This window comes from Triticum urartu, chromosome 6A (assembly GCF_056163025.1).
Source record: "Triticum urartu cultivar PI428250 chromosome 6A, HENAU_Tu73, whole genome shotgun sequence".
NCBI classification, from domain to species: domain Eukaryota; kingdom Viridiplantae; phylum Streptophyta; class Magnoliopsida; order Poales; family Poaceae; genus Triticum; species Triticum urartu.
Window position 1 is genome coordinate 372813256 of NC_141878.1, and position 17594 is coordinate 372830849.

Sequence of the window (17594 nt, forward strand, 5' to 3'; positions counted from 1 at the left end):
TAAGGCACCAAAACACAGGAGCCGGGCAAACCCAACATTTGACCAAAGACAATGATTCGGAGCTGATGCATATAGGGTCAAACTCGCGACGCCGAACACTCCCTAAGGTATTCGGTCTTTGTGGTATAAACCGGGCCTAAATAGTGTCCTTTGTAAGAAGCCCCGTGTGTCCAGGTACGTGCATTGTCTGGCGTAGCCACATGCCAAGACGTCAGCATCCTTCTCAACAGTGGATATGTATCAACAAGCGACAGTAAAAAAAAGGTTTACGCAGGGTCTTAATCTAAAAAGAATCCTTGAAGCGGGTCCCTGCTGCACGTCTGCGCCTGTGTCTCCGTTGTGCCGTATCCTGGACGGGTGTAGCACGATGATCGTCTGTAAAAGAGAGGAAGTTAAGTGAAAAAGTTGTCGTGCAAAAGGATAGTTTTTAAAGAAACCATGTATAATTCAAGATGATAAGAAATTGCCACTTGTCTGCGCGTGTTGAGCCCCTTGTATTGACAAATAGTGGTGTGACCACTATTTCCGTATAAATAGCGGCGCCGGACTTGATTAGTAGTATCTGAGGTCTTGACGACCTATTGGATGCTTTTGTTTGTCCGGGCACCTTTTAGTGTGCGGCGGCCAAGGAAGACTCACTCTCTTCGGCGCGCAGAGATCGCTTGATATTTCCGTGCACTATAATGATGCCACGTGGACCGGGCATCTTGAGTATGAGGGAGGCGTAGTGTGGTATTGCATCTTGAGTATGAGGGAGGCGTCCGAGCAGTGCTTGATGGCCACTTTGAAATGGAGCGATGTGGAAAGTTAAATGCTCGCGACGGAAGTTATCGGGGGAGCCGAATGTAACTTGTAGTAGAAGGGAGCCTGTACAACGAGCCCCTGGGCTTGGCGTTACTCCTTTAAAGGTAGTATTGCTATGGCGAATTTTTGTTGGGTCTAGCCCCATCCCGCGGATTGTATCCTGATATATTAGGTTTAGGCTACTGCCGCCGTCCATCAAGACCCTTGTGAAGTGATATCCGCCAATTACTGGGTCTAATACCAGGGCAGCCTATCCTGCGCATCGGATACTTGCTGAGTAATCGCGATGGTCGAAAGTGATCGGTTGAGATGACCAGTGGCAGGACTTCGTAGAGATAGGCACTTGGGTATACTTTCCTGGGAGTGCCGCATTGTTTTTTCCCTTGATTACGTGTAACACGTTTACTGTTTTGACTTCTGGTGGAAATTGCTTTTGTTCCCCCGTGTCTTGCTTGGGGGGCTCGTCCTCGTCTTCAGTTGGTATATCCTCCCCCTTGTGTACGGCGTTGAGCTTGCCAGATTGCTTGAAGACCCAACATTCTCTGTGGGTATGATTAGCAGGTTTACCAGGGGTACTATGGATCTGGCATACTTGGTCCAGAATTTTGTTGAGGCTGGACAGTTCATCCCTGGTGCCTTTAGGGGGCGGCTTTGGACCTGGCCGAGAGCTTTTGAATCCGGCATTTACTATCGTGCCCTTCGTGTTGTCTTCTTTATTCCGGCGTTTGTTATTGCTGTTGCGTCGTGATTTCCCGTTTCCATCTCTAACTTCATATGTACTGGGGTCGCTGGTGCTGCATCTGGCTAGCCAGCTGTCCTCACCCGCGCAAAAGCGGGTCATGAGGTTCGTTAATGCGGCCATCATTCTCGGCTTATTTTGGCCGAGGTGTCTGGCGAGCCATTCGTCACGGACGCTATGCTTGAAAGTTGCCAAGGCTTCGGCGTCCGGACAGTCGACAATCCGGTTCTTTTTAGTAAGAAACTTGTTCCAAAGCTTTCGGGCTGACTCTCTAGGCTGTTGGGTTATATGACTCAAATCGTCCGCATCCGGAGGTCGGACATAAGTCCCTTGAAAATTTGCTTGAAAGGCGTCTTCGAGCTCTTCCCAACTTCCAATGGAGCTTTCGGGGAGGCCTTTGAGCCAGTGACGAGCTGGCCCTTTGAGCTTGTGGGGTAGGTACTTGATGGCGTGGAGATCATCTCCTCGAGCCATATGGAAGTGAAGGATGTAGTCCTCAATCCAGACCCCAGGGTCTGTTGTTCCGTCGTATGCCTCTATGTTTACGGGCTTGAATCCCTCTGGAAATTCATGGTCCAGTGCCTCATCGGTGAAACATAGGGGGTGTGCGGCAACCCTGTAGCTGGGTGTACCGCGTTGTTCGGATGTTTGTTGTGTTGCATTGTATGCTGGGGCGCGCTTGCGTGGTCCATAGATGGATCTGGTTGCGCCGTCCTTTGGGTGCGAGCCCTCGCATGGGTCGCGTATTGTATTGTGAGCGGCGTTGTATGTCGCTCTGTGTTGGTAGAGGGGTCGTCTATCCGACTAGGTGGCTGCTTTGATATTTGGTTGTGGGGGTTCTGAGGCCTCCTCATCGAATTCGGGTAGCAGCTTCCGCTTTGGGTAGCTCTTGGAGGGGCGATTGTCGTCGTACCTTGCTACAGTGCTGAGTATTTTACTCCATCTGAATTGGAGTGTGTCTTGCGCAGCCTTGAGCCTTTGTTTCTGCTTTTTCAGGCTCCTCGCGGTGGTAACCAGCCTTTTACGGGCAGTCTGCTGCTTCGAGTGTTTGTCCGGCGTTATGTCGTCCGGACCATTATCCTTGGTAGGATTTGTTTGTTTGGTTTGATTATCCGGATTGCCGTTGTCCGGCAGCGGTTCGCCCTGCTCCAGCGCTGGGTCTGTGTGATTGCTATTCCTGTCGAGGCGGGATTTGGGGCGGCGCTTGCGTCGCCGCTTTGACTGCTTTTCGAGGGAACAAGCCTTCGGTTCGTCCTTCCGCTCCTCGTCATCATCTTTTGGTGCGTCCACCATGTATACGTCATATGATGAGGTGGCGTTCCAGGGCCCAGTAGGCGTTGGTTCTTCGTCGTCTCCTTCATCGGCGTCCATACCGTCGATGTCTTCGAAGTCGAAGTCGAGCATGTCGGTTAAATCGTCGACAGTGGCTACAAAGTGGGTGGTGGGTGGGCTTTGAATTTCTTCATCGTCCGCATCCCAATCTCGCTGACCGTAGTCCGGCCAGGGCTCTTCTGATAAAGAGAGAGACTTTAGTGATTTTATAATATCGCCAAAGGGTGAGTGCTGAAAGATGTCTGTGGCAGTAAACTCCATGATCGGCACCCAATCGGATTCGATTGGCAGAGGCGCGAATGGTTCGGAGTCCGGAGAGGAGTCCGACTCCTTGGAATCATGAGTCTCGCGGAGTGCGGGGCTGGTGTTCGGCTCGATCGCCGTTAGGATCGCAGCCCCCGAGGCGGCGTCCAACCACCCATCCTCGATCGGCGCGGTTGGCTCCGAATGAAGGGTCGTAGCCGATGCGGGTGCGTCCTTCAGGGCACTGTTAGGCGGCAGAGCTAGATCATGCTCGTCGTGGCAGTGCAGCGCGCTCGGCAGTGGCTCGAATCCGGCGAAGATCAAGTCCCCGCGGATGTTAGCCATGTAGTTTAAACTTCCAAATCTGACCTGACGGCCAGGGGCGTAGCTTTCGATCTGCTCCAGATGGCCAAGCGAATTGGCTCGCAGTGCAAAGCCGCCGCAGACAGAGATCTGTCCAGGGAGACAAGTTTTCACCCTGGACTGCATCACTATCGATGATCGTGGGAGCCATCAAGCCTGACGGCGACGACACAGAGGAACTCTCAATGAAAGCACCAATGTCGGTGTCAAAACCGGCGGATCTCGGGTAGGGGGTCCCGAACTGTGCGTCTAGGCTGGATGGTAACATGAGTCAAGGGACACGAAGTTTTACCCAGGTTCGGGCCCTCTCGATGGAGGTAAAACCCTACGTCCTGCTTGATTAATATTGATGATATGGGTAGTACAAGAGTAGATCTACCACGAGATCAAAGAGGCTAAACCCTAGAAGCTAGCCTATGGTATGATTGTTGATGTCTATGTTGTCCTACGGACTAAAACCCTCCGGTTTATATAGACACCGGATAGGGTTAGGGTTACACAAAGTCGGTTACAATGGTAGGAGATCTTCATATCCGTATCACCAAGCTTGCCTTCCACGCCAAGGAAAGTCCCTTCCGGACACGGGACGGAGTCTTCAATCTTGTATCTTCATAGTCCAGGAGTCCGGCTGAAGGTATAGTCCGGCTATCCGGACACCCCCTAATCCAGGACTCCCTAAGTGACAAAGAGCTCGCCGTAAATGGTTACGTCGATGCTAGCTTTGCCACTGATCTGGATGACTCTAAGTCACAAACCGGATACATATTTCTATTGAATGGTGGAGCTTTCGGTTGGTGAAGTTCCAAGCAAAGCGTCATGGTGGGATCTACATGTGAAACAGAGTACATAGCTGCTTCGGAATCAGCGAATGAAGGAGTCTGGATGAAGGGGTTCATATCTGATCTAGGTGTAATACCTAGTGCATCGGGTCCAATGAAAATCTTTTGTGACAATACTGGAGCAATTGCCTTGGCAAAGGAATCCAGATTTCACAAGAGAACCAAACACATCAAGAGACACTTCAACTCCATCCATGATCAAGTCAAGGAGGGAGACATAGAGATTTGCAAAATACATACGGGTCTGAATGTGGCAGACCTGTTGACTAAGCCTCTTCCACGAGCAAAACATGATCAGCACCAAGACTCCATGGGTGTTAGAATCATTACAATGTAATCTAGATTATTGACTCTAGTGCAAGTGGGAGACTGAAGGAAATATGCCCTAGAGGCAATAATAAAGTTGTTATTTGTATTTCCTTATATCATGATAAATGTTTGTTATTAATGCTAGAATTGTATTAACCGGAAACTTGATACATGTGTGAATACATAGACAAAACTCAGTGAGCCTCTACTAGACTAGCTTGTTAATCAAAGATGGTTATGTTTCCTAGCCATAGACATGTGTTGTCATTTGATGAACGGGATCACATCATTAGGAGAATGATGTGATGGACAAGACCCATTCGTTAGCTTAGCATGTTGATCGTTAAGTTTTATTGCTATTGCTTTCTTCATGTCAAATACATATTCCTTCGACTATGAGATTATACAACTCTCGAATACCGGAGGAATACCTTGTGTGCTATCAAATGTCACAACGTAACTGGGTGATTATAAGTATGCTCTACAGGTATCTCCAAAGACGTTTGTTGGGTTGGCATAGATCGAGATTAGGATTTGTCACTCCGAGTATCGGAGAGGTATCTCTGGGCCCTCTCGGTAATACACATCATAATAAGCCTTGCAAGAATTGTGACTAATGAGTTAGTTGCAGAATGATGCATTACGGAACGAGTAAAGAGACTTGCCGGTAATGAGATCGAACTAGGTATGAAGATACCGACGATCGAATCTCGGGCAAGTAACATACCGATGACAAAGGGAATAACGTATGTTGTCATTACGGTTTGACTGATCAAGATCTTCATAGAATATGTAGGAACCAATATGAGCATCCAAGTTCCCTTGTTGGTTATTTATCGGAGAGGTGTCTCGGTTATGTCTACATAGTTCTTGAACCCGTAGGGTCCGCACGCTTAATGTTCGATGACGATTTGTATTATATGAGTTATGTGATTTGGTGACTGAATGTTGTTTGGAGTCCCGGATGAGATCACAGACATGACAAGGAGTCTCGAAATGGTCGAGAGGTAAAGATTCATATATAGGACGATAGTATTTGAACACCGGAAGTGTTCCGGGGGTACCGGGTACGTATCGGGTCACCGGAAGGGGTTCTGGGCAACTCCCGGCAAGCTATATGGGCTTAATGGGCCTAGGGAGGGACATACCAGCCCACAGGGGGCTGGTGCGCCCCTCCACCAGGACTGCCAGCCCTACGGAAGGCAAGGGAGGAGGGTAAGCCCCTCTTTGCTTCCCCTTCTCAAGGCAGAAAGGAAAGGGGGGCACCTCCTCCTTCCTTCTCCTAGTGCCAAAACAAGGAAGGGGCCGAATTGGGGTGGGAGCCCAAGTAGGATTCGGCCTACTTGGGCGCTCCCCTAGCTGCCTCTTCCCCCCTCCAACCTATATATATGTGGGGAGGGGCGCCTGGAGGACACACAAACATCTGTTAACCGTGTGCAGCGCCTACCTTCATAGTTTACGCCTCCGGTCATATTGTCATAGTGCTGAGGTGAAGCCCTACGCAGATCACTTCACCATCACCATCACCACGCCGTCGTGGTGACGAAACTCTCCCTCGACACTTTTCTGGATCAAGAGTTTGAGGGACGTCATTGAGTTGAACATGTGCAGAACTCGGAGGTGTCGTACATTCGGTGCTTGATCGGTCAGAACGAGAAGAAGTTCGACTACATCAACCGCGTTGTCAAACGCTTCCACTTTCGGTCTACGAGGGTACGTGGACACACTCTCCCCCTCTCGTTGCTATGCATCTCCTAGATAGATCTTGCGTGAGCGTAGGAATTTTTTTCAAATTGCATGCTACGTTTCCCAACACATACCTCGGAGCTATATCCCCAACACACATGGAGACAGCAAACATCATAAGGGTGGTGATGGTAAACATGAAGGAGTCACAAAAGTAACACACAAGATGATCCATCGGGGTACTTGATATTACAACAATAAGGATGTGGATGATGATGATGATGATGATGACGACAGTGGAGATGATGATGATGATTGTGGTGATCATGTTGTAGCCCCCTTGTGCTTGGTGGTGAAGATGGCGATCTCCTCCTTGCCAAACCCTCCTCCACATGATCTTCGGAGTCTAGGGTTCTACCTTTTGGATGAGTTTCGGGTTTCTCCTCGCGTCTGATCCCCGATCCGATTCCATGGGGTGAAAATAGTGGACGAGGCGGCGACGCTGGCAACTCATACGACCGCCCATATGAGCGTATGCGCTCGTATGGAACGTCGTCTTTGGCTCTGGAAACGCTGTGGAAACTACTCCTTTGGCTGCTTTGCTTCCATTCTTTTATGGTAGATTATTATCACATTAAATACGTGATTTCACTAACATTTCTTGGGATTCCTTCCATAATATGTTATTTTTTCCAAAAGGCATTACCTGTGGAATACTGACAAAAATAGGTGCATGAATGCGGTAAAATCCCACAAAGCCTACCATGTAGGCGCAAAATAACTATCAAAATCATCAAATAATTTGGACTCATCGTGCTCAAGTTGAGAAGTTCGCTACCTCCCTTCACCTCCATTGGCTTTCGTATGAAGGGGCAAACCCTCCCAAGCAGTGGGATGCCATGCAACTGTTTGCATGGGGGCGGATGCAAGGCTAGTTTCTAGAACTCCTCGTGGCTAGATGGGGTCAGGCCTAATGACATTGCACCCAAAATCTTTAACATCTCCAAGAAGAAGATGAGCATGGTCCACAAAGCTCTCCTGGACAACTTTTGGATCAGCCAAAAATTGACACCCATTACGACCTTTCCTTGGCGCACATCCAGGAGTTTTTACTCCTTTGGGAAAAGGTGTCTGAGATCAATCTCGTCGCGGGTGGTCGTTACACTATCTGTTGGAAGCTCACTTCGAGTGGCGAGTACTCAGTTTCTTTGGACTACATGGCACAATTTGAGGGGAATCTCAAAAACAATATGCCCATGTTCTTCTAGAAGGCTTGCACACCCCCAAAGTGTAAGTTCTTCGCTTGCCTAATTATCCAAAACTGGGTCTGGATGGCTGACCGGCTGGAACAACAGGGCTAGCCCAATTATGGCCTTTGCCCACTCTGCAAGCAAGTTAATGAATCCGTGCCTCACCTTCTATTCCATTGCAGATTTTCTGAACATGTTTGGGTGGATGTGGCTTCGTGGATCGGTCTCAACAATGACATTATCACGGATTGGCGGCATGAGGTCTCGGTCAAGGACTTGTGCTTCATGATTGTCCTAGACAGGAGGCCCTCAAGGAAGGCCCTCGCCTCCTTGCTCATGCTTGTTTGCTGGGAGCTTTGGAGTGAGCGCAACACAAGAATTTTTAGGCATACCGCCGCCATTGCGACCATTGTTATTGATAGGATCAAGGAGTAGGCCCGTCTTTGGGCGTTAGCCATTTATGTAATGTAATACCGCGAGAGTTGACTTTCTTCTTCCGGATATCTGTTAAAACTCCTCTCTTAATAAATAAAACTGGCAAATCTTTTGAAAAGAACTAACAACTAGCTCTTTGTTTATGTATTTGTTTTCAGGGTTTTTGTACCCAATCTCATTTCTACCATAAAATAAAATATGAAAACAAATATGAAGAACTCGTACGTTTTCGTTCCTACACATGCCCATCGGTTGTATTACAACATAACCAATTATATACGAGAGTCTCCGGATAAGAAAAAGGGAACATCAAACAATCTCTTACATATAGTACAGTACAGTACATTTTTCCGTACAATTATGCGTAGGTTGCGAAGGACAGGAAGAAATCGCGCACGGACGAAGACGAACACTTTGCCACGGTTCCGACTTCCGAGTTTAGTTGTTCTTCTTGCGTTTCTCAATGAAGAAGAAGAAGGCGAGCGACGCGACGGAGAAGGCGGAGAAGACGCCGGCGGCGACCTTGATGGAGGTGGTGACGCCGGTGATGCTGACGACGTTGAAGGCGGCGGCGGGCGCGGTCTGGCCGTAGGCGACCTGCGTGCCGGAGGCGTCGAGCGCGTAGGCACGCACGTAGTAGGTGGCGGTGGGGATGTCGAGGGCGACGCGGTACTCGACCTTGCCGGTGCCGGGGTAGGCCTGCTGGGTGACCTTGAACTGGCAGGTCTTGTCCTTCTTGAGGTCGTCGTGGGTCTTGCGCCACTCGCGCTCCTTCTGGCTCACCGGCGCGTAGCAGAGGCTCACCTTCACGTTCTTGTAGTCGGCGTCCTTGCCGGCCGGCTGGCTCGCGTTCAGGGCCCAAGTCACCGTGATCACGTCCTCGCCGGCGTGAAGAACTGGTCAAGGATCAGTTATGTTGGTCGTTAGCGTTAAGAAGATCCTTGTTTCCGCTCTATGTCTTGTTAACGCCAATCCGTGAGGCGTGAGATGCATATACGGCGAACGTACCTTGGCCGGGACTGGGGGATGCGGTGACGTCGAGGGTCACAGGCAGCTTGGAGAGGTACGCCACGGCGCCCGCCGACGCGCAGCAGCCGGCGGCGAGGACCACCACCAGCAACGCCATGACCAGCTCCGACCGTGCCATCGCCGCGATTCTAGCTTGGAACTTGGGCTGGAGCTCGCAGCTGCTCGGTCAGAGAAGGTTGCGGCGGTTTGATGGATGGGAGAGATGTAGGAGTACGGATGGGTTTACATGTATATGTAGGCACGTCGAGAGCGCTGACCATGAGCTGGAGCTGCCATCCCTCTTGCGGTCGAGGAGCCGGGGCACCCATTTGATTAACCTATTTATTTTGTCTTCTCCGGCCGGAGCTGTCTGGCTGCTCTAGAGGGTCTCCAAAGGGTCCGGAAAAGCGAGATGCGGCGACTGCAAATTAAGCTGCGGCAGGAGTCATTAACTGAGCTAATTATTGAAAAATTCTAGATTTTTTTGTTCTATGTGCTTGCGTTCCAAACAAGAACTATTAGCTCGTCCTCAGTCCAGTACATGCATCACCGTCGACATTTCTGTCCATATCCATCCAGACATTTTGGCAGACTGAGCGTCGCGTCCTGAGTGGCAGCCGACTACGAGGGAGAGCATTTCTAGTGCAGTCAGCTTTCCTTCTTGTCTACAGCTGCAATTAGCTTACAAAGTGTTCACCTAGCTGTTGCAAATTTTATTCCAAAAAAACTATTGTTAATTTTATTGTGCAACGGACTGCAGCCAAAAAGCTTAACGGATTTCCATATGTTTCTCCATGTTGAATTTGTTGACAGCAAAAACATGCCGACATTGACACGGCAGTTAAAAGCCATTGCAATACAACAAGAGGTCCGAGGCATACATAGGTCACGTGACTCTTAGCCATAACCAAAGGTTACAAGGCTGCATTATTTGCTTCACTTGGCTTCATCAATCAGAACGTAAGATAAGGCATTTGACCTGTCGACAGTTACTTATTTACATGCCATGAGAGTGACAGGAGGAGCCACCGCTGCAGATGAATCATCAACAACCAGTATAAAACGTTAGAGCGTCTCTAGCAGACCCCTTAAATCGTGAAATTGAAAACACGGTTTTCGGAAAACGTGTTTTAAGGATCGGTTTGAGCTGCGGCCGAACAGACCCCTCAAACTTAAACTGTAAAATCGAATATTCGCTTACATTTTTCCCCACGTCGCCACGGTCAGCTAGCTCGCTCCTACGAAGCCAGCGGACGGCGCACGAAGCAGCCAAATACGGAGCCGCCGGCACCCAAAACGGCGTCGAATCGATCCAGGAGTAGTCGCCGTAGCTACTTCAGGAGTAAGCTAGCTAGCTCCCGTCAAATCGATCCAGGAGCTAGCTTCCGTCGCCGTAGCTAGCCGGGACGGGCGGCAGCCGGGGAGGGGTCATGGAGATGTTTCCGTGGCAGTTGGGCTCCTGCCAACTGCGTTCTTCCAATAAAAGGCACTATAGAAACGGATGTGGAAACTGTGTTTTTGCAGATCGAGAGGAGCTTTTTACCGCACTGCATGGTGTATAATATGTCTGTTTCAGTGGGATATAAGGAGTCTTCTAGAGATGCTCTAAGCAGGGATAAGTTAGTACAAAATTGAGTCCCTTTTACCGCACCCCTTAAAGATTTAAAGATCGAAAGTGTATAATATGTCTGTTTTGGCGGGATATAAAGAGTCTGCTAGAGATGGTTAGTATAAAGTTGAGTCCCTTAGCCCTCCACTATGTGATCGATGCTAAAGTTCTGAAAAGTATCCCACGTACATATCCATGCCAAATGAGAGAAATTTAGCACCCCTCATACAAGGTAGAGGATTTGGCATCGACTCCAGCTTGACCCCACATACGTATAAAGTAGTAATAGATCAGCCCAAGCCTGTGTCTCCGGTTGTTGCTTCGCTTGAGAAAGTACAGTGTGACGAGCTTAGTTTATTGCCTCAGGGCATGGCCAATGGTTAGCCTCAGAGGTGATGCCCTGCAAGCCAGCTAGGCTCGAATGCCAACGCGGCACTAAAGCGATAGCTTGCAGAGCACAACGGGATCTTGCAGAGGAGGCGGCTTCTCCAAACCAAAAGCAAGAAAAGGTAAGAGAATGGGGAAAGGAGAAAGCTCCCAGACAGGCCAAACGTAGAAGTATGAGCTCTAGGTCGCGACCATGGGGTGAGCGAGGTTTACCTCGATGCCATAGTCGCCAACTTGAGCACGGTGGCGCAGCCAGGGCGGAAGGTGCGAGCTCAGGGTCGCCATGGCCGGCACCGCGAGATGGATAAATGAGTCAAGCCCGGCGGCGCGGGCTCAGGATCGCGGCTGATGCTGGTCTCATAGCATCTGATTTGGTGAGATTTTTTAAGGAGGATTTTCATTGATTTGGGTAGGATTGGCAAGATTGGAAGAAAAAGATGCGCATACAGATGAGAACAGATAGGAGTTGAGAAGGGATGGTTTGAAGAGAGAGAGAGGGGCCTAAGGAAGTAGTGGCCTCACGATATTGCATTGAGGGATTACAAATCAGACCTAATGCCTCAATTCCCCCATTGTACATGCCCTTAAGGAATGTGGCACCGGAAAATAAAGGCATAGAGGCATCGATGCCCTGGCAAAGTAGGGCACTGGTGCCAAATATGTAAAAGGTGAATTTAGCATTGCTTTTGGCCTACATAATGTAAGGCCTTAGTCAGTTAGTACAAAGTTGAGTCTCTCCCTTGTTTTGGGAGGGAGGGAGTATTTTCATTTGTAATAAGTATAATTTGGACCACAATGCCATTGGACTAGTACAGAGGTGTCCGTACACCTTGGCTCCCGCTCGTATTTCATTGTTGTCGATACATAGTTTTATTTGAATTGGCCAATTTTATTCAAAACACAAATGCTTAACGACTTAAAGAATTTCCAACAAATTTATTGTGTTGCCATCAAAATATGAAAGAATTTCTTATTTGGCCCTTTCTTAAAATCTGGTTTTCTATTTGGCTCTAGAAATTTCATTTTTCCCTTTTTGACATCATAAATTCATTTTATTCACTTCTGTCACTTTTTGCTGTTAACACCGTCAAATGAGACTTGAAATGTCTTATTTACCCCTGCTTTACCACATTGGAAAAAAAACAGAAAAATCTAGTTGTGACGCGAGGCATGAAGGAGGGCGCGGCAAGTAGTGATGGACGGTCGAGACGGCGCTGTGCAGGCCCAAGTCGCGGCACCAGATGTCACGTCCCGAGACCCTCCAGTTGCTGCCCCTCTCACTAGTGCAAAGGCCAAACAAACCTGTGGCCACCATACAAAGTCTCCACGTAGCCATTTGAATGTCCTAAGTATTTCTAGAGTGTTGCCAGCACATGCATGTACATCCCATAAATATCAGGCCACATAGCTAGCTAGCTACTTCATGATTAATCTGTACTTGTACTTACTTTGTACTACTGCTGAGTCAGACCGACATGAGCCAGAGGAAAAACTCCACATCTATTCTTCTCTTCTCACAAGTTCTCTCTATATTGGCATGCGTACTGCTTAGCTTCGGAGAATTTCCTCCACTCGTGTACAACTTCCCATTATCCATGCACTAATCTTGGTGTAGCATATATTATTTGCTTAATTATTTATTTAAACAAATAATACAAATTTAATTATCTAACTAAACTCAACAACTTAAAATAAATATCCTTAAAAATCAGGGTTATTACACCGAAGGTCCGTTGGTGACAGGGGCGTGCTAGCTGGGTCGCCGTGGCTGCCTGCTTTCCATGGTCTAGTGTGTGCTCTTTGTGTGTGTGTGATGTGATGTGTGTGTTGTGTGCAAATAGAGAAATTGAGAGATGGATCTCTACTATACGCTGTGCGTGAAGAGAGAAACCGTGAGATTGTTGTGCATGTCCGTACTGCTCGTACATGTTAATTAGTGTACTGGTTCTTATTAATATGGTTTCTCAGAACAATCTTGTAATATAATTTCGTTGCAAATCCAAGGCACTGATGCATTCTGCCCACGCGCCCACGTCGCCATTGCTTTTGACTTCCAGCTCATAATTTTGGTCACAAAATACATCAAGGGTAAAATGGACTTTTCATGTTGCATTTAACGGTGTTAGTTATCAAAACTGACAAAAATGTTATAAAGGGAACAAAATAAAGTGTGCGTGTCAAAACAGGAAGAAATTGTTTACCAGGGCCAAAAAGGGAATCAAATTTTAAGATAGGGCCAAATAAGGAATTCTCTCTTAAAATATATTCAAATATATTCATCAAGAGAATCTCATCTTGATTGCATACACGTAAGTCAACATATGTACAGATAACGAGCAGGTTACACAAGCACGTAATGCAATGAGAAAGCTACTGTTAAATCCTATCTAATTTAATTATTTCTTCCATTCCATGGAAGAGAGAATGGAATCTCTGACATTCCATGAACACGACAAATGGAAGACACGGCTCAAACATACAAGTTATAAGTTAGCAACATGGCAGATGCTAGGATCTTGGGCACATCATCTTCTTCGCTCACTCAGCTCCGTCAAGAATGGATCACCAAATTTTAAGGTAGGGCCAAATAAGGAATTCTCTCTCAAAATATATTCATCGAGAGAATCTCATCTTGATTACATACACATAAGTCTATGTACAGATAACGAGCAGGTTACACAAGCACGTAATGCAATGAGAAAGCTACTGTTAAATCCTATCTAATTTAATTATTTCTTCCATTCCATGGAAGAGAGAATGGAATCTCTGACATTCCATGAACACGACAAATGGAAGTCACGGCTCAAACATACAAGTTATAAGTTAGCGACATGGCAGATGCTAGGATCTTGGGCACATCATCTTCTTCGCTCACTCAGCTCCGTCAAGAATGGATGCTCAAGGGCCTCTTGGGCCGTTAGGCGGCTTGCTGGATCATAACTCAGCAGCCCTTGCAAAAGATTGATGAAGTCCCCAGCAGAATGTTCTACGTTTTGCATCACCAGATTCTGCTTGCACAAAATCAGTTCGATTCATAAGCCAAACAAATCTAAAAATGGTCACAATTTGAATGGGGACAACAGGATATGGATAATACCTGAAGCCGAGGCAGCTTCATGACAGCTTTCATGCTTTCCCGTGAAGCACATCCTTCAGGCCAGTTTAAACGGCCCTTCCTCACATATTTCTCACCATGTCGACTACATAAAAGGAACAACAAAACACATAGTTTGAGTAATTCTCCTGCATGGCTGAAAGCTTACGACACTGGTATGGATCAAGGACAGCAACATACTCGGCCTTCTTGAGCATGTGATATGGCAACGGCCCAAGCACCCTCTCCATCATAGCAAGATGCTCCAAATTTTCATGGGTTTGAAACAGCGCCTCTCCCTGCAGTACCTCTGGTAACTCAAAAACTCTATCCTTGTGATTTGATGACAGATGAAAGTAAGCCCCAATGACATACCGTGCAGAGTTCAACTAGTATACACCCAACGCTCCAGATATCACATGGGTAACTCCATCCAAGTCCTGAACAACATCCACCATGGCAAATATAAATAACTTACAACCCCAAAATCTAGCTGAAGGGAAGAGCCTTTGCACTGGGCGAGAAAGATACCCAGGATAACTTCCGGAGCACGATAATGCCTAGTAGAAACGACATAGGTCTGGTCCTGCTGGTCATATGTTGTGCTGCCAAAATCAATAACCTTTATTGAACTGGACTTGGGCACACGCTTGTAGTAGGATCCCTCCTTCGGTGAACGGGATGAAACCTAGCAGTTATTAGCAAAGAATTAGCACAAACAGCATACACAATAATCTAAGTTGAATAATTTATAACTGCAAGGTCAAGTTAGTAAAAGAATAAAGTATACTTTGTAATCAGGAACTTTAATGTACTCCGGAGAAACAAGAAGAATGTTCTCGGGCTTTAAATCAGTGTGAATGAGGCGCAAATCATGCATAACTGCAACACACATTACAGAGAAGATAAATATTTGACAAAAGCACGTTAGATAATCCTAGCGATCATGATCAAATAATTAAAAACAGTCATCAACAGATGACACCCTAAAATAATGGAATAATGATCTACAATAGCATACTACTGCAGGTACAAGGGGTGGCGGAAGTGTGCACACACATGCTAGACATTCCAACAGTTGTTTGGCAACCTCCCGAACTATGGCAACTGGGAATGAGCGGTAACTGTTTTTCCGCAGAAAATCATATAAGCTTGGCCCAAGCTTCTCACAGACCTGCCCACCATTCATTCAAATTCACCAATGTTTAAGCTCAGGGTTATCTCTTGTGGTTAGTTGATAACTCTGCCATAATCTAATGATGTACTTACAATACAGATATGGTTACGATAGTCAAACCAGTTCCGAATTTGAACACAACTGCAAAATAGACCAGCTTATATACAGGCAATCTTAACAAAGTAAATCACACACAGGAATAAAATATACACGGCAGGAATTGTGAAAGTAAAACTGAGGACTCACCTGGATCTGCTTTTTTCATATTTACAAAGCTGCTCGAGCATGCCAATTTCTATCATTGCAGCATCCCTGTACTTCTTAATTCCTCTGATGATCTTAATAGCAACCATTTCTTTCCGTTCCCTGTCCCAACATTCCAACACCTGACCAAAGGTACCTGATGTATTTGCAAACACGTAATCAATTATGAGCACATCCTGCCAACGTCAACAATAGCAGTGCGCAAGAAACGCCTTGAGAATTCTGACACATCAACAGATGTAAAGGCGGCTGTCCAAAACTGACCTTCACCCATTTTTGCATTAATCCTATCTGCAGACATAGATACAAACCATAAGAACAAAGATATGTAAAACGCCACTCAGTTCAGAAATAAACAAACAAACTTGTGAGAAGGTAATTACAGCGTGATGTCAGGTTGTCTCCCACAGCAAAAACATAATGTCCATCCTTGTCATCTTCTCTCAGAGGAGGCGTCACAAAACGAAAAAGCCCTTGGGTCTCCTGAGAGGAAACAATACCACCAGAAGATAGCCCCATTGTCATAGCACTAATTACATTTGCGACTTCTTCCCCACACAGTTTTTTTAGCTGCACCAGAAGACAATTATAAAAGATTATGCATAAAGTTTGTAAAAGAAATTCCATTTTGCAACAACCAAATTCAGGAGATAAATTATGTTCAGAGACTGTAAAATATTTTACAATTGCTACAAAATATCTGCAGCAAGAACAAAACTAGAGGAATCTGATTGCGTTAGACTTAGTCATATCAAATCTTCAGGAAACAATCTATTACTTATGACCTACTTAAGCACTACAGATTATAATTTACAATAACAGGCCGACATGAATCAAGTGCAAACAACATACTGGATCATCATTTGCTTTTTGATCGGATAGTATGCAAACCCTCATAAACGGATCCAAAGGGCGTGCCAAATATTGAAAAACTGGGGAATATTATACCTAAAATATATTAATTTTACACGGGCAAAAATTAAAGGATACTTCGGCCAACCCAGGCCCTAATCCGAAAACAGAAGAAAAGTGCATGGCCAGATTAGCAAAAGCACTCCAATCTAAGTAGAAACCAGGCTCTACTTAGGGAGATCTGCATGCGCTACCTATCGAAACGATTGAAATCGAAATCACAGCAACTATTAATCAACACAAACAAGCTACTACCCTGCAGATCTGCAGGGTAAGAGGAAAAGAACCGCGTCCGGATCGGGGTTATACCTGAGGGATCTCGGGGCCGACATCCCAGCCAAGGCGCTGCCGCTTGCGCGGGCGGCGGTCGAGCGGCGCATGCGGCATCTCGGCAAGGCACTCCATCGCTACCGAACGAAGCTCTCAAGACGAAGGCGGCGGTGCCAATTGGTTTGGTCTTCCGGTGCGCAGGAACGAATTCCGTGCGTCTCTAACCCTAGCACCCGCAGTTTATGGCAAGAGAGGAAAGAGATTAGGTGGCTCGCGGTGACGGGCGCGGGGGCAACACGCCTACAGGCTGTGCCACTGACGGTTTCGGGCCAGGTCTGGTTTGCGGGCCAGAGCAGCCACCTGGCCCACACGTCCGCGATGTATCGTCAGAGGCGCGGGTAGGAGAATTGGTGGGTGAGGTAGACGCGTCCCTCGCTAGGGGCGTGGACCGCTCGTTCCTCCGTCGCGGTGTGCTTTTGCCGATCGGATTCTTTTTGCCGATCGGATTCGTGCACGCAGTTTCGCTACCAAGCTATCCGTCCACTCCGAGTGACGCGTGGGACCAAATCCAGGTTGGCCCAGATGTCAGATGGATCGATCCTTGTGCTGTTTCCTTCCATCTTTTTTTCTTTTTGAGACATCACTGTTTCCTTCCGTCTTGGTTTGGTGGACCAAACAATTGAAGGCCAAAACCATGAGCCTCACGCTCGTCCTCTGCAATTGGTTGCGTGTTTATTAAACCCACGTGAGGAAGCAGTACACTCTCGTAGTCTCGTGAGCATGACATGTGGGCCAGAGGATACGATGGCCCATCGCTCTGTGACTACCTTCCAGAACGCACTCTGTGGAGGAATTGGGAACATATAGCTGCGG

General features: G+C 47.2%; 2 protein-coding genes across 3 annotated transcripts; both read right to left on the reverse strand.

The window, feature by feature from the left end:
- Window positions 1–8293: 8293 nt before the first annotated feature.
- On the reverse strand, window positions 8294–9245 carry LOC125513548 (putative high-affinity nitrate transporter-activating protein 2.2). Its single transcript, XM_048678674.2, has 2 exons — window positions 9009–9245; window positions 8294–8896 (listed from the first exon to the last, which is right to left on the reverse strand). Exons 1-2 carry the CDS (start codon window positions 9145–9147, stop codon window positions 8439–8441), a joined length of 597 nt encoding a protein of 198 aa, XP_048534631.2. The 5' UTR covers window positions 9148–9245; the 3' UTR covers window positions 8294–8438.
- A 4347-nt stretch (window positions 9246–13592) lies between these two features.
- LOC125513549 (LAMMER-type protein kinase AFC2) lies at window positions 13593–16999 on the reverse strand. 2 transcript variants are annotated; one of them, XM_048678675.2, is made up of 12 exons: window positions 16761–16999; window positions 15923–16109; window positions 15804–15830; window positions 15522–15675; window positions 15368–15416; window positions 15158–15272; window positions 14889–14980; window positions 14630–14786; window positions 14474–14538; window positions 14300–14397; window positions 14102–14204; window positions 13593–14012 (listed from the first exon to the last, which is right to left on the reverse strand). In XM_048678675.2, the coding sequence occupies exons 1-12, from the start codon at window positions 16854–16856 to the stop codon at window positions 13863–13865; spliced, it is 1293 nt and encodes a 430-aa protein (XP_048534632.1). In that variant the 5' UTR covers window positions 16857–16999; the 3' UTR covers window positions 13593–13862. The 2 variants fall into 2 exon arrangements, with proteins under 2 accessions (XP_048534632.1, XP_048534633.1); XM_048678676.2 differs by lacking the exons at window positions 15158–15272; window positions 15368–15416; window positions 16761–16999.
- Window positions 17000–17594: the final 595 nt, after the last annotated feature.